Genomic DNA, 27,410 nt, shown 5'->3' on the forward strand with positions numbered 1-27,410 from the left:
CCAATTAATTTCTTTCCATTTTTTGGTAGAGACGGGGTCTCGCTCTTGCTCAGGCTGGTCTCAAACTCCTGAGCTCAGAACGATCCGCCTGCCTCGGCCTCCCAGAGTGCTAGGATTACAGGCGTGAGCCACCGCGCCCGGCCCCACACACAGTATTTTGCTTTTGTTTTATTTTGAGACAGATAGCTCACTGCAACCTCAAACTCCTGAGCTCAAGCAGATCCTCCCATGTCAGCCTCCCAAGTAGCTGGGACTATAGGTATTGGCCACCATGCCTGGCTAATTTTTTCTAGCTTTGGTAGAGACAGGGTCTGCCTCTTGCTCAGGCTGGTCTCAAAATCCTGACCTCAAGGGATCCTCCCATCTCGGCCTCCCAGAGTGCTGGGATTACAGGTGTGAGCCCCCGCACCCAGCCCCAAACACAGTATTTTAATAAGAGGTTTCATCCTCATCCCTCCAATTTTAAAATCACTCATATGCAAATGATATTCTCTGTCCACCAGCCAACAATATTTTGCCCAGCTAAACTTTTTTAGCTCTACTTCAGAAAATCAGTAAAACGTTTTTATTTCCTATATATAATATTGTTCAAGATTCTGATAGCTTCTGCCAGCCCAATATATCCCCCATTGAAATTCATTGCTTTAAGAGAACACTCTCACAGCCATCATTAGTTTCCAAATCTTTTATATCCAAACTTGGACTTCTCTCATTAGAGTTAGTCACACATTTTCAACTGCCTGTGCAAATGCACTCTGCCTATTCTCAGTTTATCTTTTTCTTTGCCCTCACTGCCCTTGCTTAAACATGTTTATCTGTTGCATTTAGAGTTTAGTATTTTACAGGCAGATACAGTAATCCACTATCAGTGGTCCCCAACCATTTTGGCACCAGGGGCCAGTTTCATGGAAGACAATTTTTCCAGGGATTGGGGTTGAGGGGGTGGAACTCAGGTGGTGATGTGAGTGATGGGGAGCGGCTGTAAATACAGATGAAGCTTCATTCACCGCTGCTCGCCTCCTGCTGTGTGCCCCCCACCCCGCCACCCTCTACCCTGCCCTTTTCTTAAGTTTCATGGGAGACAATTTTCCACAGTTGGGTGTGGGGGCAGGGAGAATTGGGGGCTGCATGGCAGAGCTCTGCGGCCTGGTCCCTAACAGGCCGTGGTCTGCTACTGGTCCATGGCCCAGGGGTTGGGGACCACAGAACTACATGATAGTGAATGATTTTAGGGACTAATGCAATACAGTGAATTTGCATGGTACTTTATGCATGGTTAAATGTTTCCATATATGTTATTTCTTAGTCCTTGAGGTAGGTAGGACAGTAGTGCGAGGAGTCAAGGTCACGCAGCTAAGTAGTGGTCTGCTAGACTGACAGCAAGATCTGTCATGTTCCCAAACAGGGCATTTGCTGTTATTACTCTTTAACTTCCCCAAGCTAGGTCCTGTTACATATTACTTGGAAAAATCAAAGCTTTCCAAGAGCTCATATGATGCTTTGACACTTTACAAAATGATGACACCAAAGCATGTTATGTGCATGTCATGTTTTTAAAAATATTACCTCTCATGTATTTTTCAAGCCTTTTCTTGTTTCATTATCAAATTTCTAACTATACTTCAAAATACATGCACATAATACTGAAAAACGTCCTACAGTGTTCCACAGGTTTAATAGGTACCATTAATTTCTAGGTGCTTATTATTTTTTCTTTCTATATATGTAATAAATAATAATTTTTATTGGAAAAACTCATACAACATGGAATTATGAGGAGGAAAATGTAAAAGTCACTCTTTATTTCCTTCATCCCAAATATACACTCACAAAACCAACACGTGCACATACATACTTCCTCTCTCTACGGGCAATGCTATTAGCAATTTGGTGTTTTTTCTTCCAAACCTTTCTTTGTGTGATTATGTAGCAGCATATGTACCAATCACATTTATAGTTTTTTTTTTTTTCAGCGTCTCACTCTGTTGCATGGGCTAGTGTGCAGTGGTGTCATCATAGTTCCCTGCAACCTCAAACTCCTGAGCTCAAGGGATCCTCCCGCCTTAGCATCCCGGGTAGCTGGAACTACACCACCACCACACTGGGCTAATTTTTCTATTTTTAGTAGAGACATGGTCTTGACATGTTGCTCAGGCTGGTCTCTTCTGGCCTCAGGCGATTCTCTTGCCTCAGGTTCCCAAAGTGCTAGGATACAGGCATGAGCCACCACGCATGACCACATTTATAGTTTTTAAAATCATAAATTATATCTTACTGTATTTATTGTTCAGTGATTTATTCTTTTCCCTTAGTATGTTCTGGAGATCCTTCTCTGTATGTTGGTCTATTTGCCCTTTTAATGGCTGTATAGTATTCCATAGTTTGAACTATGGTAAAATATTTAATTATTCTATTAGTAGATATTTGGGTTGTTTCTAATTTTTTGCTATTACAAACAATACTATATCCTTATGATACATATTTATCTTTTACCAGCACTGTAAGAAAGTGCCTATATCCTTGTATCCTTAGGCAAATTGGATATTTGCAGTCTTTTAAATATTTTATTATAAAGTTTTTGTTGACCTTTTTGTATTTCTTCTGTGTATTTCTAGTTTATGTAATTTAAATAATTCTTTTGGGTCATTTGTATTTCTTTTAATTTCTTTCTTTATTTTTTTTTTGTAGAGATGAGGTCTCACTATGTTGCTCAGGCTGGTCTTGAACTCCTGGCCTTAAGCGATCACCCTGCCTCAGCCTCCCAAAGTGCTGGAATTACAGGTGTGAGCCACCGTGCCCAGCCCATTTGTGTTTCTTAATAGTTTGTAGGTTCTCTGACTATTCTGAATGTTAACCTTTGGTGTATACTACAAATACTTTCTTCTGTTGTCTTTTAACTTAATTTTGCCTTTTGATGTGCAGGGGCTTTTTTTAATTCTTAGTGTATACAAATCCATCAATCCCTTTTCTGTATGACATCTGGGTTTTATGCCTTCCTTGAGAAAGCCTTCTTTAGCCTATGAATTATAAAAATATCTTTAAATTTTGTCTTCAAATGCATTTATAGGGTTTAACTTTTGATATATCTGGAACTTAGTTTTGTGTTTGGTGTGTGGAAGGGCGTTGTATTAGTTTCCTAGGTCTGCCGTAACAAATTAGCACAGACTGGGTGACATATGACAACAGAAATTTTCTCATGGTTCTGGAGGCCAGAAGTCTGAAATCAATAAGTTAGAAGATTGTTTCCTTTTTGGAGGCTCTGAGGGAGAAACCCTCCCATGCCTCTGCCTCAGCTTCTGGGAGCTGCCAGCAGTGCTTGGCTCGTAGACTTATCATTCCAATTTCTTATTCCATCTTCACACTGCCTTCTTCTTCACACTGCCTTATTCTTCACACTGCCTTCTTCTTCTCTGTATCTGTGTGTTCTTTTCTGTTTCTTATAAGGACACTCTCATTGGATTTAGGGCCCATCCTAATTCAGTATGGTATCATCTCAATGTTTAGCTTAATTAGATCTGCAAAGACCCCGTTTCCAAATAAGGTCACAATCTAAGGTTCTGGATGGACATGAATGGGATGCTATTCAACTTCTAACTTTATTTTTTTCCAAACAAAAGGCTAATGGTTTCTGTGGTTTTCTTAGATAGTCCTTCCTTTCCTCACAAGTATTAGTAGATGTGGTTCAGGACTGTGTTTTGTTCCATTGATTTGTTTGTTTGTTTTAGTGACAGGGTCTCACTCTGTCAACCAGGCTGGAGTGCAGTAGCATGATCATAGCTCACTGCGACTTCAAAGTCCTCGGTTCAAAGGATGCTTCTGCTTTACTCTCCCAAATTGCAAGGATTACAGGTGCAAGCCACCATGCCCAGCTATTTATTTCTTCTACACTGTTTTAATTACAATAAATTGTAGGATGTTTTAATATATTATAGAGTAAATTCCTCTCTTCCCCCAGTGTTCGTTATTCAAATATTTCTTAGACTTTCTTACATATTTTCTTAATTTGCATAAGTTTTAGAAGGAACGTATTGAACCCATTAAAAACATACTGGAATTTTGATTGGGATTACATTTGAATTTGTAGATCAATTTGGGGGAAATTGACATGTTTATGATATCAAATCTTCCCTTGTAGCGTCAGGCTCTCCATTTATTTAGGCTTTTATGTCTTTCAGTAAAGTTTTGTAACTTTTTTCATATAGGTCTTGCATATTTCTTATTAGGTCTAAAACTAGTTATTTTATAAATTTTTAAAAATATTGTAAATGGTCCGCTTTTTCTATTATATTTTCTAATTGGTATTTGCTGGCTCATAGAAATAGCAATTTATTTACATTTGTAGATTGATCCTATATCTAGTCACCTTATCTGAATTATTTTGACCTACCATATTTCAGTTGATTTTCTTATTTTTTCTTGATAAATTAGTATATTGTTTGAAAATAATGACAGTTCTTTCTCTTCCTTTCCAATGTTGACACCTCTTTTGTGAGTTTATGTGTTTGCTGTTATGTTGGCCAGGACCCCAATAGTAGAGTGTTAAATAGCAGCAGATTAAGTGAGCATGGTGCTTACCATCTAAATGGAAAAAACATAAAGCACAATCCAATCAAGCTACAGATGATAGTGCATAATGAAACAATGGCCTTATAACACATAACAGAAGGAAGGTGGCAGCATCTTGATTAGCAAGTGCTCCCTGTCCTTCCTCTTGCACTAATATTTAAAACCTTCCAAATCCTTCTAAGTCCTATGCCAGGTTCCATCATGTTACCTGGCAACATGAGATTTTGCTTTGCCTGCAGGGCAAAAGTATTTCAGCCTGCTCACAACTCAACAGTTCATTCAGTCTTTAGACTGGCCATTAATAATAGTTCATAAGGTCCATCACAGACAAGTGGTGACACTTAGCTGCCACATAAACATGTGCTAATGTGCTTGGAGCAGAGGTTCTTGTTGCTATATATAATGAAGATTTTTTTTTCCCAAATAAGACTTTTAAGTCCTTGTAACTAATCAGCTTTCTCTGCATTGTTTTTGGTTTCTGGCCATTTGGGTTTTCACCTACAATCTTGTTGAGAAATAACTCTTGCAGTTGAAATTGGCAGTGCGTGGCAAAAGCCACTACAGACTTAGCTTCACAAAGAATGACTTCGTTTCTTCAATAAATACAAGTTCCTACATAAATGTATTCCTTATTAAAGAGGATAATGGAGCCTATATAAAGAAAAATCTAGATACTTAAATAGGAACTTGGGTTTCTATAGATACTATGATGCTCATTTTCAAGACAGACCCTGAGTGCTAATAAGGATGGGACTCCTAATATTTTTAAGGTCAGAGATACCTTGTCTGTGTTAGTGTGCCAAGGCATGACTAGGAACAAATGTGGAAACCTACTCTTCCCCAGTTAAGAATATTTTTCAAAACCAATGATAATCCGTATCTGTAATGGTTCAAATATCAAATTACTTCTGACTTATTAAACATGAAGTTTGTGAAATTTTAAGTAACATTGAAAATGCTTGTAATATAAGTGAAATATTAATATTCAAAATGTATTTAAAGCATGATCTCAAATATACAACAAATGCATATAAGAGGACTGGGAAGAATTCTACCAAAATATTAACAGTAATATCTCTCAATGATGGCATTATTTGTGATTATTCCATAGTAGGCATGTTTTGTTTTTTTTGTTTTTTTTTTTTTGAGACAGAGTCTCACTGTGTTGCCTGGGCTAGAGTGCCGTGGCGTCATCCTAGCTCACAGCAACCTCAAACTCCTGGGCTCAAGCGATCCTTCTGCCTCAGCCTCCCGAGTAGCTGGGACTACAGGCATGTGCCACCATGCCCGGCTAATTTTTTCTATGTATTTTTAGTTGTCCTATTAATTTCTTTGTATTTTTTTAGTAGAGACGGGGTCTCGCTCTTGCTCAGGCTGGTCTCAAACTCCTGAGCTCAAACAATCCGCCCACCTCGGCCTCCCAGAGTGCTAGGATTAGAGGCGTGAGCCACCGCGCCCGGCCTGGAATCCCCATTTTACAGGGGAGGTTAAGGCATTTTCTCCATGACACAGTTTATGGGTAGCAGAGCCGTAAGCTCTGGAACTCAGGTTCTCTGGTCCCAACCCCAATGCTGTATGCCATGGCTGCCTCCCCAAAAGACAGTCCCTACCATTAGGGTCTACTGGGGAAACATAAACATACACACACACACACACACACACACACACACACACACACACACACCAGTGCAAGGCTGTAATGATCAGACAAAGACAGTGAAGGAGACATTAAGAGGAGGGTGATTAACTTCTTTCTGGCCACTCTCAGTCCTCAGAGGAATCACCTTCTTATTTGTACCATATTTCTTCAAATGCAATACGGCTTTTATTGTGCTAGCTGAAACAGAATGAAGTTCCTTAAAAGGCTGTCTCTTTCTTTTTGCATGACTCATTCCTTCTTTCCCTATGTCTTACAGTCCTTTTCCTCTTGTTCAGTTGTTATGATCTGCCAATCACTGGATTTGCATCTCTATATCTATTTTCCTGTGTTTAAAAGTGTATCTTGGTTTCTCTTTGTAACTATTTTAGTCTCTTCTGATTGGATCATCTTCATGTGCTGTATCTTTCTCTCCGTGTCTCTTCCTATCACTTCATTTCTCCTTTTGTTCTTCCTGCTGTGTCTCTGCTTCAACTGTCCCTAGTGCAGAAATGAAGTGTGGTTCTAAAATACATTTAGTTTCAGAATAGAGTTTCATTATTTTTGTCTGTTAGCATTTTTAAAGTAGATGAATGTCCATGCTGTGTGTGGAAACTTGACAAAAATAAATAAATAAAAATAAAGTAGATGAATGGATGGAGACCTCTAACTTCTCTTTCAACTCTGGAGCTCAATGTGAAGATGTTTCATGTGTGACTCTCAATTGATTTTCCTATAGATGCATTTTCCTGAGTAGGAAGAAAATGTCCTTGATCAAGGATAGTAGCCTATGTATCACACATCTTAACTGCATTCACTTGAGAATTCCTAAAGTAATTTACAAGTAAATATGGTATTTTCAATTTAAGGCTGAAGAAACCAGGGAATAGACAAGGGGAAACTCCCTGTATCCTATACCCTAATGGAATCCAGAGTGAGGTCTAGAGTAATGGGGGAGAGGAGGCCAAAAAGCAGGATCACATACCTTAGTGGCAGAAGAATCCCTCCACAGCCCTCCAAAACTGGGAGCTTTATAAATTTCCTGTTCAAGGGGTGAGACTCTGAATTTGGTAAATAAGTCTTATCTTGGCATCTAGTAACCCAAACTTCACTCTTGAAATCCACACAAGAAGCCTAATTACAAACTCCCCAAATCCCACGCCTACAGCATGAAGTAGTTGAAATCACCCTGGAACATGAATCAGGAGTCCTGGGTTCTGTCACTATATAGGGTGGCAAGTTATTTTACCATTCTGCACTTAGGTTTCTTCATCTGTAAAATGAAAACAATAATATGATCAGCCTATCTCACTGGATTATTTTGAGAACCAAGCGATACATGCGAAAGTGCTTGGAAAAATTATAAAGTTACATGTATATAAAAAATGGCATTAATAGCAGCGTCAGAGCCCATGAACTCCACTCTACGCATTTATATTTATGAGTAAACAATTGGGAACAGTGGTTATTAATGAGAAACTATATTGTGAAAAATTATTACTTTCTCCCTGCTTATCAAGTTTGAAAGCAGTATACTCATTAAGCACATTGATGTAAAGGCAGAAAGTACTGAGTTCAAATCCCAATTTTTTAATTGCACTGGTCTGAGTCTCATTTTGCTGATACACACACACACACACACACACACACACATGCAAATACATGGACACAGTGAGGATAACAAATTTGTTATGAAGATTTAATGAAACAATACATACAAAATGTTTGATATAGTGCCTAGTATATAGTAAGTACTCAGTAGACATTATCTTTAAAAAGTATCAAACATTTATTGAACCCTTGCAGTGCACCAGGCCTAACTTGGGATACAAAATGAAAAGACACAGTCCCTGTTTCAAAGAGATAACAATCTGGTAGAAACACATACATGCAAATAAAAAACAACATGCTCACTACGCAAATGCAAAGGCAGGTTGGAAAATGAATTTATAAATCTGTCTGGAAGAGACACGGAAAGCTTGGAGAAGGAAACATTTGATTTAAGATTTTTCAAGGGCAAGAGGATGTTTGTGTAAACAAGGCTTGGTGCTTTTAATTTGACTTTATCATTCGCCCACAGGGGTTTTATCACTTGAAAAGCAAGGGTTCATGTTTATGCTTGTTAGCTTTATGGTGATTCAACCTAAACATTCTGGTGACTTCCCTGAGCATGGTGTTGGAAACTGCTTTTATTTGCTGTTTTCTATATGTGAAATATCTGTTGTTTTGTTTTCGTTTCATGCCTGAAGAGCTGCTTGTGTAGGGCATACATTGGTTCTCGCCATTTAAAAGTGATAGCATACCTGGTGCAAGTTGCTGATCCATTTAAGGCAGAAAGGCAGGGAGGACTTGTAACCACTTGTCACTCTCTGGAAAAGCTAGAGCTGGAAGTGACTATGATAAATGGGTAGGAAATATGAAGTGGAATGCACAAATATTTGTTCTTCTGGAGAGAATGGCAAGTTTCCCGATAGCAGTTTTTGTCCACAAGCAAATGTGAAAATACAGAGAGCTTTGCATTTGCCAGATACCTTGGTACCAGATTGAAGTGTCTTTCTCATTTCATCAAGTTTGTTAGCAGTGAATTTGGGAGTCAGAGATGTTGCCTTAAGTGGATGAACTTTCAGACTTTTCTTTGGGCTGTCTGCTGCCTTAATGTTGGCTAAGTCCCTCATCTTAACAAAACATAGGAAGATGTTAAAGGCTGTGTTCACTCAAAAGGTCACGACCTAATTAATAATTATAATAATGCTAAAGGAAAACTATCTTTTAAACCTAAGAAACATTTTCAGACTCAATAAATAAATACGAATCGAAACAAACAAAAGCTGTGTTCACTCCCTATCTGTTTCTACACCAGTAACTGCCATGGTAAAGTAATTTAATTGACATCTAACAGAAATCATCTAACACTTTATGAAACTCACGGAATCATAGGAGTTTAGAACTGTAAGAGCCATAAGGAGCTTGTAATCCAGCCTCCTCCTCATTTCGCAAATAAGGAAATAGTGGCTCAGAGAGGCTGAGCCCTGCTGTTCCAGACATAGTCCTCATGTGGGACTTTGGTCAGCATTTTCCATGATGGTGCTTTGAAGACACCCATAGCACCTTTCAATTGTAGTAGATATAAATGAATTGTATATTTTCCCCCCACATTTATTAGCTGAGGAAGATACAGACCAAAGCAAAGCAAAGCAGGGACGTCAAGAGGAATGAAGTCAATAACACTGAAATTATTGTCCTGGCCCATGTGATTGGTGCTTGGTGATAATGAAATAGATTGCAACCCATTGAAGTTTAGGACACGTGTCCCGAGAACTTTTAAATAAGGACACGTTGTCAGGAAGCCTCTGGATAGTATCTTAATCCAAAGCCAAGAGGCAGGACCACCGAGAAGTATGCAGGCTTAGTAGTCCACCTCATTATATAGATGGAGAGAGAAACTGCTGGATTCTGTGGCATGATTTAAAGCTATCTGAGAGATTCCCCCTCTGGAGAAACTGCAGCAGTTGGTGGGACGAGGAAAAGATGTCTTTGGCGTACAGAAAGACCAAGTCCTTAAGGCTCTGATTTGGAAGTAAGAGTGCTCGGTGGATGAAGCCAGGCGGGGACAGCCACGGGCCCCGTCCTTCCCTCCCCCGAAGAGAGATGCCCACCGCACCCTTCCCGCCGGGCGATGCTCCTGCCCGGCGGGCTCGCCCACCTCGGCGGTGGGGGTTCCTACCTGGCCTTCTCCGCCGCTCACCCCACCCCGCCCCGTGGGCCCCGGCTTCGGACGAGGAGGCCCGCGGGGGAGAGGGAGGCGTCGCGGTGACGGAACAGAAGCCCGGAGACCCACGGTCCTTCCCGCCTCGGCCCCGCAGCCGGTTGTCCCGGGCCAAGCGTCGGCGGACTCAGCCCGCTCGGCCGCGCGCCGCGGAACGGCCGGGGGAACCCGGGGACCCCTCGGGGCCCAGCGGCGGCAGCGGTGAGACCCCGCCCCGCCCGGCCGGCCCGCGCCTATCGCGGCCTCCGGGCCTGGTCACGCGGAGAGCCGCTCTGCGGGCTCGGGGCCAGCGCCCGGCGGCTGCCGGAGTCGCGGCGGGCCGGGCGGAGGCGGGGGCGGAGGGCGGAGGGCGGAGGGTAGAAATAGGGGCCGGTGGCCGCGCCAGTCCCGGAGCCGCGCGGAGCGGAGCCGAGCCACGCCGAGCGGCGCCGAGCGAGGCGGCCGGACCCCAAGCACCCATGCTGCTGACGCTGGCCTGGGGGTCGCTCTTCTTCCCAGGGCTTTTCGCGCTCTGCACCTGGACGCTGCGCCGCTCGCGGCCAGAATGGACCAACTCCGACTGCCTGATGATCAGCACCAGGTACTGGGCGCGGCCGGGCCGCCGGCCGAGGGCCGGGGAGCTGCCCGCCCCACCCGGCCGCGCGCCGGCTGCTCGGCGCCGGGACCCGCCTGCGCCCGCCCCTGCGCTCGGCCGAGGGCGGAAAAGGGGGGCGACAGGAAGCGGGGGGGCTGCCTCCCTCGCTTCCTTGCTCCTCTCGGTCGCTTCTCCCGAGCTTGCGGAAGACCCTTCGCGTCCTCACCTGGAGAGAGAGGGCACTGGCGGAGGGTGCCCGTGCGGGTCGGGATGGGGAGGGAAGTGTTTGTGCAATGCATCCCTCCAGCCTGCTGCCCGCGGCTGCTAGCTGCTTTGGGGGTCCGCAGCGCTACCGCTTTCCTCGCCGCCCTGGCAGCCTGGGGAAGTCAGGTCGAAGAGTTTGGCTCTGTGCAGTCCACAGGACTGGATCGAGCGCGCTTTCTCTTTCTCCCCTCTGCCCCACGTTAGGCTGGTTTCTTCAGTGCAGGCTGTGCTGGCCACGGGGTCGGGCATCGTCATCATGCGCTCCTGCAGCGACGTGGTCAACGGCAGGTAACATCCAATGCCAGGTGAAAGAAGTACAAATCACAGGGCTGAGGAACTTTTCGGAAGTTCCCACATTTCATTGGCTCACAGACACTAGTTCTTTATCAGCACGTGTTGTTAGGTAGCTGGCTGATGGGAAAACTTGGGCTCCATAATTAGTTCCTTCTACCTCTCCTTTAAGTATCCCCAATTTAGGAGAAAGTAAGCGGAAGTTAAATTGAAATGAGAGAGAACAACAGAGTCTGTATCTGATTTAAGGTCGTGAGAGGACAGTGGTAGTCCATTGATCCAAGTTCTTTATGAGATAGGTAAGTGTAAAAGTATTTAGAGGTGTATCAGTCAACCTCACTGGGTCCCCACTCTGGAGCATTCATTGGCCAGTGTATGTCCTTCTATGGAACAAATCCACCACCCCTTTCCCTGCAAATGCTGCTCTTGTTTTCCCTTTAGATTTGCTAAAGGAGATGAAGAGATTTCCGATGCTTTCAGAAAACTGACTTGTGTGTGTATTAGAGCTCAGTCCATAGGCAGGTCAGGAACTGTGCATCTGTCTGCAGTTTCAGTGAAACAAGTCATAAATGAAGACCAGAATGGTCTGCTTTTGTATAGTATTTAGACCTGGACGATGGTGGTGCTTTTATTTATTTATTTTTTAAAAAGCCATTTTTTCCCACCTGTCTTCTTACTTTCTCCCGGTGAAGTTGAAGAACCACAGTCAGATGTGCAGGGAAGGTCAAGCGGCCTCTCCTGATCCTTTTTTCATATTGGCTGTGTCATGTCCTGCTTTTTGCCTGTTGAGACGGGAGCACGGGGGAAGCCTGAGTAGGGCATCTCACTTTGGGCCACAGTCTTACTTGGACTTGATCCTGCTGTTGTGATTTTCTTGCTCTTCTTGTTGCAGCTGATAGAAGATAGGCCAAGTAACCTTGATTGGCTAACAGTATTTGCTTGGCTGGGTTCAATTTTTATTTTAATTGAGTATTTTCTGATCATGCAGCATGCTCCCTCACTACCCCATTTGCCAGATCAAACTTGAAACCAGCCTCTTCTGCAAAGATTAAACTAAGACAAATGTGATTCGACAGCATTAGCCTGAGTTAACATGAGGGCAGGCAGCAAGCAACCACGATGCATCTCAGGAAAAGCTATTTAAGTATGACTAACTTACAGTTCTGTAACACTGTGGTTGTGTTTTCTCCTCCAAATGGCTGTGTTTTAGTGGCTTGACCATGGTAGCAAACTTGAGTTTGGTTTTTGGGTTCTTCCTTTGATGTATCTTTATTTCTTAGATTCTCTGTTTGAAAAATAGAGGGAGATACCACATTTCGGACCCCTCCACCTCTTATTGGATATACAAGGGTGCTCTAAAGGCACCTATACCATCTTTAAAAAAGGATTTTCAGGGGTCACACTGTATACCCAAATATTTTTCTATTATATGCCTTCTCATTTTATGCCTTCATATGAATATTTATAGATAGGAGGGGTATCTATACATCTCCCCAAATTATATGCAAAATGTGATATGCACTAAGGATTTCATCAGATTCCTAAAGGGACTCCTAAAAGGGCTAAGTAACAACTCTAGGCAGTTTTCTCAATTTGAGCACTTATATTTTTTGTTTTTTTTTTTTGAGACAGAGTCTCACTCTGTTGCCCGGGCTAGAGTGCCGTGGCGTCATCCTAGCTCACAGCAACCTCAAACTCCTGGGCTCAAGCAATCCTTCTGCCTCAGCCTCCCGAGTAGCTGGGACTACAGGCATGCGCCACCATGCCTGGCTAATTTTTTCCATGTATTTTTAGTTGTCCGATTAATTTCTTTCTATTTTTAGTAGAGACGGGGTCTCGCTCTTGCTCAGGCTGGTCTCGAACTCCTGAGCTCAAACAATCCGCCCACCTCGGCCTCCCAGAGAGGTAGGATTACAGGCGTGAGCCACTGCGCCCGGCCTAAGCACTTGCATTTTTTTGTTTGTTTGTTTTAGAGACAGGATCTTGCTTTTTCACCTAGGCTAGAGTATAGTGGCAGAATCATAGCTCACTATAGTGTCAAGCTCCTGGGCTGAAATGATCCTCTTGCCTCAGTGCTCCTAAGTGGCTGGGACTATAGGAGTGTGCCACCACACCTGGCTAGTTTTTTCTTATTTTTTTGTAGACATAGGCTCTCATTACCAGACTGGTGTTGAACTCCTAGCTTCAAGCAATCTTCCCTCCTTGGTCTTCCAAAGTGCTGGGATTACAGGCATGAGCCACAGCACTCAGCCTGTTTTTGTTGTTTGAAATGGGGGTCTCACTGTATCATCCAGGCTGATCTTCTGGTCTCAAACTCCTGGGCTCAAGCAATCCTCCTGACCCAGCCTCCACAGTAGCTGGGACTATAGGCGTGAGCCACCAAGCCCAGTTTAAGCACTTAAACTTTTTACATTTAAAAGGGCTTTCACACTTTAAAGTTTTTAATCCTCACAATAACTTTGTCAGAGAAGTAAGACAAGGGATTATCATCTTCGTTTTACAAAGAAAGTTAAGTCACAGGCTAGTGGTATTAAGATTATAATCCAGATGTCTTCCTAATAAATCTTCAAAGAATTCTACCTAAGAGTCACAATTTCAGATCTTATCGAACTGGTACTATGTGCAAAGTATTACAACCCTGGGTTCCACTCAAGGAGAGGCCAGTTATATTTCAGCTGAACTTTTAGTAGCTCTTTATAGTTATTTTACTTGGAAGTTCTTTAAGAAAGTGACTGAGACGATAGATACAAGTGAAAGAAGTATTGCATCTTTTTGACTAAATGGAACCTGCCTAATTAATTCACCTACAAGGGTATTATATTTGCTGTTATGTGTTCACCTTATTGAATTGTTATGCTGTGGGAAGTGTGGAGTAGTTCAGGAACAGAACTTGAATGGCACCTTATATAGAGCACAATCCCAATGTTGATTTCCTTAGGAAATCACCTAAGACAAATTTAAAAATACGGATTTGAGGGCCACAGGCATACAATTTAGAATTTCTGGGGAGTGGAGCTCTTAACATCATGGGTGATTCTGCTGTTCAGGTCGTTTGAGAACCATAAAACTAAATTTTGTCTTTTACCTAACATGTGGATACACAACAAAAATTTGCTGACTGTGTGAATCTAATCCTCAGCACAGTACATTTTTTTAATCTTTTTTTTTTTTAAAGGGGTCGGGGGTTGTGAGGAGGGGTGTTCAGTTGCCTTGTTTTTTTTGTTGTTGTTGTTGAGACAGAGTCTCACTCTGTCACCCTGGGTAGAGTGCAGTGACGTCATTGTAGCTCACTGCGACCTCCCACTCCTGAGCTGAAGCAATCCTCCTGCCACAGCCTCCCAAGTAGCTGAGACTACAGGTGTGTGCCACCACGCCCGGATGGGTTTTCTTTTTCTTTCTTTTTGGTAGAAATGGGGTCTCACTCTTGCTCAGGCTAGTCTCGAACTCCTGAGCTCAAGAGATTCTCCCATCTCATCCTCCCTGAGTGCTAGGATTACAGGCCTAAGCCACCGTGCCCGGCCCATGATTTCAGTTTAGATTTTTGTTTTTCACATAAAGTGTCTGTAGAATGTTTATTTATCATTGGAAACAATATTGTATCTATAGTAGAGACTTCTACATTATAGCCGAAACTATCATTTTGACTCAGTAAATATTAGCCCCTTTAGACAAGTAAATGGGAAAACTGTCTTTTGACCTAGCCTCTCTCCTGGTATCTGACTGCTGTTATGTGGTCCTTGAGCTCCAGGCTCATTTCCAGACATATTTTTCTTAATGGAATTGGGATTAGCTATAGAATTGTAAAGAAAATCGCCAGGGGTGCTTACCAGAAACTCCCTAGAGTAAGGTTGCAAGTAGATACAAGAGAAAACTCACTGGTTTCAGGGGTTTAAGTTAGTGAACTTCAACTATTGAGCAACCAAGAAGCTAAACTGGAAATATTGGATTTGAGATTTGGGGCACCTTCCAAACCAGTTTCTTGGTAGAGCAGTTGAATCAGTTGTATATAAATGTATCTGTATCAAAGTCAGCTTATCACAAAATGTCAGAAGGTCCATTACAAATGAGTAGCTAAATCAGGCAAGCTACTTAAACATATGGGGCTGAGTGAATTCCTGCTTTTTGCCTTTTGACACTCATGAACTTGCCCTGTAATTTAGAGAGAGTTCTCCACTCTCCTTATCAGTTTCAGCATCTTCATGGTAAAGTATTTAGAGTAGTAATAGCTGGTTAAGTACAAAGCTGAAGGGAACATGTCTGAGAAGACATTGGCTTTGGGCCGTCATAATTGATGTCCATAATGATTTCACGGGCCATTCATATGCTTTCTTTCAGGCACTGGCTTGCCCGAGAATATGTCTGGTTTTTGATTCCATACATGATCTATGACTCCTACGCCATGTACCTCAGCGAATGGTACCGAACCAGAGATCAGGACCATGGACACTCCACCACTTTTAGAAACTTCCTAAGTCAAAACCGCCTCATGATCGCGCACCATGCGGTCATTCTGTTTGTCCTTGTGCCAGTTGCACAGGTATGGCCTTCCAGGACAGTAGACCAGCAGCCTTGGTCACTCATTTCCTCCTGTTGAACTGGGCGAATTGACCGTTACTTAGGAGTGAGGATTGCCTTTCTTTTACTTTCCTTTTGTACGGAACCCATTCTCCATGTGCCCGCTGCTTCAGCAGTTAAATCCCCCATGCAAATAGTAGAGGAAAATAATGAAGTCTGAAATGTTCATGATCCTCCTTGCCAGCATTATTCTTTCTAGAAATGCCCCAGCCCTCCATGATTCCTTAACATTTGTCAAATATTCTGTCTTTAGTTCAATATATTATAAAAACATAAAATATAACACAAAATAACAGTTTCCTAACAGTGCCAGCAGGTACTATGTGCATTATTCTGATGTCACAAAAACACTTAAAGCAAATAGCCTCATAACTTTCCCCAGATCCGTTTCCCCATAAAACCCCACTCAACAAGGAAGAGAAATGGGAATGCAGAGGGGAAATTCAAGATTCCCAAGTGCCTACCAAGTGGCAGGCACTTGATTTAAAATCTCATAGCTTCGGCCGGGCGCGGTGGCTCACGCCTGTAATCCTAGCTCTCTGGGAGGCCGAGGCGGGCGGATTGTTTGAGCTCAGGAGTTCGAAACCAGCCTGAGCAAGAGCGAGACCCCGTCTCTACTAAAAATAGAAAGAAATTAATTGGACAACTAAAAATATATAGAGAAATTAGCCGGGCATGGTGGCGCATGCCTGTAGTCCCAGCTACTCGGGAGGCTGAGGCAGAAGGATCGCTTGAGCCCAGGAGTTTGAGGTTGCTGTGAGCTAGGCTGACGCCACGGCACTCACTCTAGCCCGGGCAAAAGAGTGAGACTCTGTCTCAAAAAAAAAAAGAAAAAATCTCATAGCTTGCTAAATAGTAGAAATTATTAGCCTCATACTGTAGATGAAGAAATTGAGGCTCTAGGAATTTACTTAGCTCAGTCAGTGGTACTGAGTGATGGAGCTGGTATTCTACTATGCCATACTCCTTTCTTGAAAAGAAAAAAGGAGTGGTAGAGTGCACTAAATTCTTTAAGAAATCTCTTGACTGCTTTGGGACCCTAACATCGAGCATAGGGCCCTGGCACATATTTTGTTGAAATGAGCAGGCTAAGTGCCCTTGGCATGACTAAGTTAGATACACAAAAGTAGGCTACAGAGTTTCTTCCCGATGTAATCAAAATTCAGAGAAAACTTGGTGTGTGATACAATCAGCCTATCTGAATTTGCCTCTGGATCCGAGGGACTGGACCATCAAAACGCTATTGCTATGGAAGCAGTGGAATATTAACTGGGTCTGCACTTGCCTATTTAGCATTTCCTTTTCCCTTTAGGGTCCCTCATGGTTACCCTTTTCAATAGCCCCAGTTAGAATTTTCTTTCCGGTGGTTTCTTAATCTCTACTTATTTCCCATTTTTCTCTTTTCATCTGCAGAGGCTCCGGGGAGACCTTGGGGACTTCTTTGTCGGCTGCATCTTCACAGCAGAACTGAGCACTCCATTTGTGTCGCTGGGCAGAATTCTGATTCACGTACGTATGTATGAAACGGCAGAAATAGTACAGGAGGGAACGGGCTGTGCTTTTCATTTGGAGACTGTCGGGTTTGGAGAAATCCCTTCGTGCTAGGAATAGTGGGATGGGAGACCCTCCAACAGACTTCAGGCAGTGGGATTAAATTGTAGATTTGATCCAAGTTTCATACAGTTAATTATATTTTTTCCCTGGCCACATATTTTTCTGTAATTCACTATTCCTGTACTCCTGTCAGCTGGGTGGCTTAGGTAGGCAAGATTCAACATCATTATTGGAAAAATTATGAGGCTATGTGTAGATATAAACGTGATAGTCCTAGGCATGGTGGCATGTGCCTGTGGTCCCAGCTCCTCAGGAGGCTGAGGTGGGAGGATCACTTGAACCCAGGAGTTCGAGGTTACAGTGAGCTATGATTGTGCCACTGCACTCCAGCCTGGGAGACAGAGCAAGACCCTGTCTCTAAAATAAATAAGTAAATAAGACAGTGCTCAATAATGTCTTCTACAAGTTGTCAGTAAATTAGACCAATGTCTAGGTGTCAAGAAATTTGATACCCTAGGTCTTGATTAGTACACTTACCTGCTTGGCCTTTACTGTTGTGGGACTCGGACTCGTCATTCCCTGATTAGCGGTGGAGTGTCATACCTCCTGGTGACCTTGTGTTCTCCTTCCCCTTCTTTTGCAGCTAAAGCAGCAGCACACCCTTCTATACAAGGTGAACGGAATCCTCACACTGGCCACCTTCTTCTCCTGTCGGATCCTTCTCTTCCCCTTCATGTACTGGTCCTATGGCCAACAGCAGGGACTGAGCCTGCTCCAGGTGCCATTCAATATTCCCTTCTTCTGCAATGTGGCCAATGCCTTCCTCATCGCTCCTCAGATCTACTGGTTCTGTCTGCTGTGCAGGAAGGCAGCCCGGCTCTTTGACACTCCCCAAGCCAAAAAGGATGGTTAAATGCTTCCAGGAGTCAGGCAGTGAGGGTGCCTCCTCCACTCGGTATTCCACGGACCAAATTGTGCCCTGGGTGGGCTCAGCCTTTTGGATATTGATAAGCAGATGGATTTGAGTTTTTCTAAAGAATATTCCTATTCCCTCCCTCTTCTAACCTGTCCCTTTTGCAAAAGCACTTTTTTTTTTTTTAGTAACAACTATTGGATCCTGTCAGACCTCTACCAGCAGCAAGGTGGTTTTAAAGCAAGCCCAAGGATCTTCCCTGGGTCTTATCTCAAGAGCTCTGGGAGTTAGGAGCACGGGCTGTAGAGATTGGTGGATCAGGGTGTTAAGTGTCTGGGCACCTGCCTGGCCCTAACATTAGCAGCCACCCACATTCCCAACAACTCAGGGCAGTACCTGTGGTACTGGGCCAGCAGAAGCAAGTGATGACTTAGCTCTTGAAGTAGTGTCTTCTTGCGCTGTTGGCCTAGGAAAATCATTGTGGGTAGGTAGTTTTTGTTGTTTACCAGATGACCCACTGGTTCTTTGCCTTATCCTCTCATCCATGTCAACATTGAATTCTCATGTTTACTGACTTCCAATCAGAAGTCCCACTGGCAGCAGGGTAGGAGGCAGGGTTGGGAACCCGAAGCACTTGAGTAGGTAGGGAAGCCAATAGAGGTCAGCACCACCTTTGCAGGCGGACTTGGTAAAAAGACCATGTGAAATTTGTGAGCTTGTTGCAAGCAGTCATAAATACTAGTCCCTTTTTAGCACGTCCCCGCAGGCCCAGCTTTCCCCATATCTACGTGCATACGGTGCTCTCATAAAAACTAGAGGGGCAAAGTGAAACGATGGCTTTGGTAGCTATTTACTGGGTAACCCCACTCTTTGGCACTGTCCTTTTCATATGAAGTGGAAATGGACTTCTATACTCCAAACCGTGAGGAGCCTCATCTAGACTGCGGAGTGCTTTTCCCAGAGCCTCCTGAAAAGACAGAGCTTGTGGTCCAAAGCCCATTGCTATGTGAGTGTACTGCCATTTAGCCACAGAAGGCTGGAGAGCAGGACGGCAGCAACCTGGCCAGAGTGTGTCCTGTGAACTGACACCTTCACCCCTACTTGCACATAGGATCCTCCGGTGCCAGCACTAATCATTCCTTAACAAGGATGGTGCCAACACTAAACATTCCTTAACAAGGATGGGTTTCGGAGACTGCTACCATGTTTTTTCAAGTGGTAGTAAAAAACTAGAATTTTTAAAGTGCCTTTTAATTCATTGTCCATGAACTTTTTAAGGACTGAATGATTTATAATAGTGCCTCAAATTTTGACTGTTTCAGTCTTTAATGGGTGCCATTTAAAAAACATAAAATGCTACAATTTTTTTTACTGTTTTGTTTGTTTTTAATATCAGTATATATTTATAAGTCACCCCATGGTGATTAAATTGCACTAATATTTCCCAACTTATTATCCTTTGTGAAATACATCAATACTGCTTACCTGTAAGAACTGTCCTGTGACCCGTATTGACTGGCTGCTGTGTGCTAGTTCCTGCTCTGTGTTTACATCCATGTAACTGGCAGTGGGGGAGTAGGGGGTGTGTGAATGCTATCATCCTCCAGGATGGCCTAGCTCATACCTCACTCTAGCATGTTTCTGTGGCTCACGGTCCCAAGAACATGTTGAAGGTTATGAGTTCGAGCCCAGTGGTCACAGGCCCTTTCTTCAGGAGTGAATCCTGTTAGGAGTTGGGAGGGTAGACGCCTGACTACTGGTCACACAGCCAAGCCTACTTTATTCAGGTGGAGAAGGGAACCTGAGTAACACCCTATTTTGAAAGAGGTGTGGCTATAAAGGAGGTGCTAGGACATGTCCTCTTCCCTCATCTCTCAAAACATCTCCCCAACCAGTTCTCATAGTTGTTTAATACCCCACCACCTTAAACTCTCATTTTTATGCTCCTACACACACCATTCTTTTCCCACTCATTCATCCACACCACAATAGCCCCATCGCAGGCACAAGATAATCCACTCACCCTTTAAGCACATGTCTGCTGTGTTTGCCAGATCTAGTCTTAGCACAGCCCGCTCCAGGTACAGTGAATGAGTGAAGACTGTACGGGAGCTGGGTGTGGTGTTGTACACCTCTAGTCCCAGCTACCTGGGAAGCTGAGGTGGGAGGATTGCTTGAGCCCAGGAGTATGGCATGCCTCAATTCAGAAGGGACTCATTTTCTTGAGGTCATTATTCTACCCCCTTAACGCCTAGTTTATCTTGGTCCAATCCTCTCTTTCTATAATTGCGCAGGTCTCTTGGGCACACAAAGCACATGGCCAATCAGAGGCAGAACCGGGGCTAGACTAGATCTCTTTTCCAAGTTGCTGCCCTTTCTGAGATACCTCATGAAAAATATTAAAATGATGAAATGACTCTTGAAGAGGGTCTCAATGTCAAAGAACACACATACCCTGTAATGTTTCTAACACTTGGGTGGTTTCACCTTTGGGTTTATTTGCCAAAATCTAGGGTGAAGTGCAGTTATGAATATATCCAAGCTTGAGTTGATCTTGAGCATATTTAATCCTAGGCTACTGCTGAGAAAGACTCCAAAGAGATAAGGTGAAACTCAAAAGAGAATTTTATTATAGTTTGTTATGAATACCTAAGAAACTATTTTCTCCCCAACCTTATTGCCATATACTTTTTATCTTGTGTACAATTTCCCATAAGTGTGAAGTGTGTGCTCCTCAGCTCCAGCCCCTACAGACCCCAGCTTTTTTCTGACCTACAAAGGTCAGAAGTTGCTGATCTTCTGCAGCAGGGTTTGGCGCCGCTCCTCAGGGCTAATGTTCTCAGCGATGGATTTTAAGAAGCGCTGCTCATTTACCTTCTGGAGCAAGGAGCTAATGGAAGGGTTGGTCTTGCTCAGGGTCTCATAGCAGGTAAGGATTTCCAAGGCCAAAACATAGAGTGGTTCACAGACCTCTGGGTGGAGCATGGCCATGATGTGCAAAACATGACAGAACACCTGGGTATAAACAAACAGGGTTTCCTGGGTCAGATCCTGTTCTTGTCCTTGGGCCCAAGGGCCAACTGACTGAATCAACCTAACTGAGTCCAGGATGTTAGTCAGACTGCTACAGAGGAGTCTGACCACCTGGCTCCAGCCTTCCACAGGAAGCCAATTATGACAACTCTGGCTGCAGAGAAACTGGAAGACTCTCAGGAAGAGTACAGAGAGTTGGAGCTCCTGGGCGAAGGGCTTCAGGTTGAGCAGAGGAACAAACTGAATATACTCCAGGCTGTAGGGAACGTGTAGGAGCTGTTTCTCCAACAGTCTCCTGGTCAACTGGAGAAGGTACTGCCACTCTTGGGGGCTGCACCAAGGCATGACTTGCACCAGGGCCACCAGAAAGCCCTTGCTGAACAATCTGACCTCCTCAGGATTGCCCACATCTACCACCAAGAGAGACAGCATCTGCTCAGAGATGCTCCTGGAGATGCAGCAACACTCCATCCAGGCGAGCAGACCTGTGCCTGGCCCATACCCTGGGTGGGCCTGGGAGGTCCACGCATCTTCAGAAAGCTTACAGATCTCAAAAAGTGTGGCTGGCACCTCACACTTGAAGTGACCTTCAAAGAAGTTCTTCAGTCTCAGGCCCACAGTCCAGTCTAGCTGTTCCAACTTCCGGTGGAGCCAGGACAGGGACTTGATCCAGGTATCTGGGGAGAAGGTCTCGGCATTGGCTAATACAATCTCACAGAGGAGCTCTAGGATATGGATCACTAGATCCTTTCTATCCAAAGGGAGGCACCGCTTCTTGGGGAGCTGCCAGTATTTGCTGAAGCTATCCAGGAGCTGACACAAGCTGAAGATGAGTGGGAATGGGGAACAGGTCTGGAGCCAGTATTCCTCCAAGCACGCATTTGCTTCTAGAGTCTGGATGAAGATCTTCAGACTGAGGTCTACCTCTTCAACATCTAGCATCAAGAAAGGCAGGACAAATTCCTTCAGCACCTCATCTGGCTCGAGAAGAGCAGCGACTGGAATCCCCTGGGGCTTGACAGGATTCATTAGGCAGTTCAGGAGCTCCAAAAATTGCTTTTCTTCCTTGGCTGTAGAGAACTTTGTCCAGACAGTTTCTTTGAGGCATGACACCACGAAAGTGCTGGACGAATTTGGACCTTGCTCTTCCACAAACCTGAGGGCAGGGAAGGCAGTGAGAATCTGAGCCAGGAACTTGTGGGTGCCGAGATTAATCACGGCCATGCTGCACATTTTCTTCACTGTGATTTCTGGGTGCACTATGACCAGGCGGGCCATGGAAGCTACAGCTTTAGCCAAGCCCTGTTCAGAGGCACTCTGTGTGAGCTGGTTAAAAGTTGTATTGAGGTCTTCCTGAAAACCCTCCAAGTAAGCCAACAACTTTTCAGAAAGGCCCTTGCGCCCCCAGGAATGCAGGACACCTGAGAGGACTTTATTTTTATCTGGCAGTGAGAGATCTGCGTAACATTCCAGGATCAAGTCGGTCACTTGTTTGATCTGAGATTCAGGGATGGCTCTGTCAGTCGTGCTGACTTCCATCACCGTTTCCAGCAGCCTTAACACCAAGTCTGGCTCTCGGAAGAGAGCTGTGTTGTTCACTAGGCAGGCTACCCACTCGTCTGAGAAGGCCCATTTCTTCTCAGAAGCAAAAATGTAGCACATTTCCATATGCCGGTCCATTTTCTGTTCAATAATGGCCATGGCAATGGAGGCAGTGATGTCCTCAAAGCCCTTGTTCTTCAGGACCCTGCTCGTTTTCCTCAGGAAGTCCCTGACACAATCTGCCAGCTCAGAGACCACCTGCCTCTCCTCCTTGGACAAGCTGGTAGTGTCCAGGTAGAGCTTCAAGTTCTGGCTGAAGGAAGTCAGACTGTCACACAACCGGAAGCTATCATAATTTGTCCCCTGGCTGCTGTTGAGCATGGCCTGCAGCTCCTCCCCCCACTCCCGCAGCAGGCTGTGCATGAACTCAAACCCCACGAAAATGGTCTCGCTCGGGAGTTTGGCCAGTGAGGTCAGGCTGACATCCCGTTCTGCCTCCTTTACCTTCTCGGCCAGCGCCTGTTGGTGGTATGGGTTCTGGGTGTCCGAATTCCACACAGAGATCACTGTGGCCAGTTTGTCCAGATACATAGTTGCAGACACTTCCTGGGGGTCGTCCTCCATCAGCGCGAACACGGTCAGCATGTCAGCCAGGTTGGCTAATGCACAGCACTTCATTCCCGGGCCCAGGATCCTATCCTGGATTTGCTTCAGCCCATTCAGCAGCATGGCCAACAGGGACATGGTAGGACACACATCTGGGTCAGACTTGAACCTCTTTGGAGGGTGGGAGAACTCATCCAAAGAGGGCAGGTACTTATGGGCCATAGTCCTAAACTGGGAGAGCAGGGGGTCCTGCTGATCACCCCTGTGCTTCATCATTTCCCACCAGACATCCAGGAAGAAGGCCACGTCCTTCGAAGAAGTGTCAATAGTCATGTGCTCCAAAAAGCGCTCTAGTTCTGTGCGGCAGATGGTGGTGGGCAGAGCCATCAGGAGCTGAATAAAGAGTTCAGAAGCTCCCAGGGACTTGAGCAGCTCAAAAAGGACTGTGTGGTTGATCGTAGGGATCATGTTGCCTACTGAGAAGAACACATCTTCCTGCCACCGAGTTTCAGTGTCAGAAGGGGTAACAGGGCAGGGCTGAAGAACCTTGGCCCAGATGATGATCAGAGCTTTCTTCTTCCAGGAAAAGGACTGGGCGTGTGCTGTGGCTGAGGAGATCTCCCTCAAGGCCTCCATGATGGGCCGCCCAACATGCTCCCAGTCAGACTTTGTCAATTCTGCCAGTGCTTTGGGGTGGAACAGCTGCTCTGCCAGCAGGAAGCCCCCATGCAGAATAGTCATTTCTTCACAGATGTTCAAGGGTCCTGCAGAGACAAAAGGCAAATAAGATAGAGTGTCATGAAAATTTTTCAAAGTGGTAAGCAAAGATCAGAGAGAGAGACAGCAGTTAGTAGGCTGGCTGTCATTATCAGGGTGAGAGGTAACAAGGGTTTTAAATGACATCAGTGGGAGAGGAGGAAGAAGGGATGATTACAAGAGCCATTGCAAAGCTGGAGTCAAAAGGACTTAACTGAGGAATGAAAATTGACTTCGAAGCTCCCTAGCCTGGGAACTGGGTGGATGAGTACCACTAGAAATAGAGAACACAAGAATCGCAACAGGTTTGAGGTCAGTCAGGTTCAGTTTCGGTTATTTGGAGTCCGAGATAGATCATGAAGGTAGAGATGTCCTCCAGCAATGGAAATGCAGGCTTGAAACTCAGGGGGAAAGTCAGCCCTGAAATGAGATTCTGGGAGCTATCTGCCCAAGGAGGATCACTGGAACAAGGACATCAATGAAATCCTTCAGGAAGTGTGAAAAGGGAAAGCTGGACTGCTGAGCTAGACCCTCCAGCAAAGGAAGGGCCAGTGGAGGATCTGGGGAGAAGGGTTTAGAAAGAGAGACAGCACAAGGACAGTACCAAACTACAGGGGTCACCCAGTATGTATTGTAGGACACAACTGAGCTTCTGAGCGAGGATACAGACTAAGGGGCACAGCTGCAGGGTAACAGGCACAGGAGCAATCAGACAAGCCCTGCCTTTCCTGTTTTCTAGCCTGGCGAACAGGTTTCAAACATTCTACCCTTCAGGCAAACAGTCCACCCCACAGCTTCTGCCAGATGGGGATAAGCTACTAATGGCCCTGGTTCTGTGGGAGAAACCAGGGAGTAGATACAAACAGTACTGCCTTCAGTGAGCTATGAATTAACACAGACTTATCAAGGAAGGCATCTTGAGATGTTTAGTCAGACACAGGTCTAAATCCTAGCTCAGCCATTTAAGTGACATGATCTTAGATTACTTGTCTGAGCTGCCCTGCTGCATATGTGGGGATAATACAGGCTTCGTATTAGGACTTTGAGGCTGAAATGATATATACTAGTCAACCCTTGGCACTGGGCTGCTGTTGTTACCTCCCGATCTCATCTCCCAAGGATGCTGTAAAGGTTGAATAAGATACAGTTACAGTAAGAATTAGGCTGCAAAGAGCCCGATTAAGTGCTCAATAAATGTCAGTTTCCCCCAGCCTTTCCACTGTTGGCAGGACCAGCATCCTATCGCTGTTCTTTGCTTCCCCTAGCTCAGAAACATAAAGACTTACGAGTCTTTATCAGGTATGCTGCTTTTGGCCCAGAAACTAAAATCAGAGCACAAACACTGCTCACTATTCAATATTCCTTTCCTTCCCCAGGGCCCACAGATGCTACCCCTTCCTCAGTCCCTCATGCCCCCAAGAGCACATACTCCGCATTTCCACAGGCCAGGAGCCAGCAGAGAAAGTACTGATTCCAAGAGATTAAGAATATCCTGCCTGGGCCAGGCGCGGTGGCTCACGCCTGTAAGTGGATCGTTTGAGCTCAGGAGTTCGAGACCAGCCTGAGCAAGAGCGAGACCCCGTCTCTACTAAAAATGGAAAGAAATTAATTAGACAACTAAAAATATATACAAAAAATTAGCCGGGCATGGTGGTGCATGCCTGTAGTCCCAGCTGCTCGGGGGGCTGAGGCAGGAGGATCGCTTGAGCCCAGGAGTTTGAGGTTGCTGTGAGCTGGGCTGACGCCACGGCACTCACTCTAGCCCGGGCAAAAGAGTGAGACTCTGTCTCAAAAAAAAAAAAAAGAATATCCTGCCTGTCCCACCACTTATAGGAGCAGCAAAAGGCCAAGGGCTCAGCACTCCAGGCAATCCACTGTGAAGCCACCGTCTTGGTTCACAGTGGGTAAGACTCCCAGAGAGGGTTAGGTTGCTAATGGGGGGAGGGGGTCTCTCTGTGGGTTATGACCCTTCTTTCTGGCTCAGGCTGCTCTCCCAGGGCCCCAAAACATGTTCCCTCTTGACTCTATAAATTTAATTTTACTGCACTGTCTGCTGAGCTGTGCAGGTGTTTGGTCCTCAACACCTGCCTACCAGACAGACGCAGTAAGTATGTACATGTGCTGCCTGAAGTAATGAGTCCCAGGGGTAGTTAATAGCTGGGAAAAACCCAAGTGCTTTATCACTGATGGTTAACTAGCACTTGTGAGTGCCCACTTCTTGTCTGCTCAGTGCTTACTCCATGCCAGGCACTGTGCTAGGTGGTACACATGTAAGACTTCTTTTAATCTTCCAAACAACCTTTTGAGGACTATTCCTGTTTTAGAGATGGAAACATTGAGGCTCAGCAAAAATTTGCTCAGGGTGTTAACAACCTCAAAGTAGTGGGGCTGGGACAGAAGAGGGCTCCAAACTCTTCCAGCTCTGCCATTCCACCATGAAGAGCTGGCTGGCTACGAGGACATTTCTCCATAGGCTACTATTACTGGCACATCTTGGGGTGCCTCACCCCCAACTCTCCAGGAACAACCTCCTGGTATTATCCCCTTAAAGGCATATCCAGCAGCGATGGAGGCTTGGCAAGGAGCTATCAATTACTATCGGCTCCCTCTTCTCCCTTTTCCCAAGCCTTGCCCACGAGGATTCTGAATCAAGACGCACGCAAGTTCAAAAAGTGCCATCTCAGCTGCCGAACCCCCTCCCAACTGCTAGTTTGATGAAGGGTGCTGCTACGCGCAAGGCACTGTACCGGACATTGTATACACGTGATCTCAGTGAAAACTCCCCAAAACTGAGTAAGATACAGCATCATCATCACCGCTTTGTCCATGAGGAAACCTGACGAGGTTAAGAAACTTGCTCGAGAACTTAGCAGACGGTCCATAAATGAGACCTGGGGGCATCTGAGATTCCCCCAGGCGTGCTCTGGGCCCAGGATTTCCCAAAGCACGTGCACTAACTCCGACCGCTTTCAGGGCATCTGAATTCACGTCCGCTCAGTTTTTTTCCGCAGAAAGTGCAGGCAAGAGATGGGCCAACGAGCGGCGGGGCCCCGACTGCAGCCCGGCCTCCCGACCCGCGGTCTCTGAAGACACCCCCGGCCCTCCAAAGGCCCTCCCCGCCCCGGAGGTTTTCTTCAGCCCCGGGCCGCACTGGCGCGCAAGACGGGGGTGGAGGGGACGCGCCGGGCAGCACCGTTGCGGGGCGCCGCCCGCGCGGGCTCCGGGGAGGAGAGTCGGGACACCCACCTAGGTCCATGGCGGCGACGCGGGCGGCGGCGCGGGGCGCCCCTCCCTCTCCGAGCCGCGAGCTCGGCGCGGGCTGCACGGCACAATG

At 45.3% G+C, this 27,410-nt stretch overlaps 2 protein-coding genes across 2 annotated transcripts; one reads left to right on the forward strand and one right to left on the reverse strand.

The window, feature by feature from the left end:
* Positions 1 to 10,385: 10,385 nt before the first annotated feature.
* On the forward strand, positions 10,386 to 18,478 carry FAM57A (family with sequence similarity 57, member A). The gene is made up of 5 exons (XM_012657296.1): positions 10,386 to 10,548; positions 11,011 to 11,094; positions 15,433 to 15,634; positions 17,086 to 17,181; positions 17,870 to 18,478. The coding sequence occupies exons 1-5, from the start codon at positions 10,427 to 10,429 to the stop codon at positions 18,137 to 18,139; spliced, it is 774 nt and encodes a 257-aa protein (XP_012512750.1). The 5' UTR covers positions 10,386 to 10,426; the 3' UTR covers positions 18,140 to 18,478.
* Positions 18,479 to 20,812: 2,334 nt separating this feature from the next.
* On the reverse strand, positions 20,813 to 27,410 carry GEMIN4 (gem (nuclear organelle) associated protein 4). The gene is made up of 2 exons (XM_012657297.1): positions 27,323 to 27,410; positions 20,813 to 24,084 (listed from the first exon to the last, which is right to left on the reverse strand). The coding sequence occupies exons 1-2, from the start codon at positions 27,330 to 27,332 to the stop codon at positions 20,921 to 20,923; spliced, it is 3,174 nt and encodes a 1,057-aa protein (XP_012512751.1). The 5' UTR covers positions 27,333 to 27,410; the 3' UTR covers positions 20,813 to 20,920.

This window comes from Propithecus coquereli, unplaced genomic scaffold (assembly GCF_000956105.1).
Source record: "Propithecus coquereli isolate 6110/MARCELLA unplaced genomic scaffold, Pcoq_1.0 Scaffold536, whole genome shotgun sequence".
Classification (NCBI taxonomy): Eukaryota; Metazoa; Chordata; class Mammalia; order Primates; family Indriidae; genus Propithecus; species Propithecus coquereli.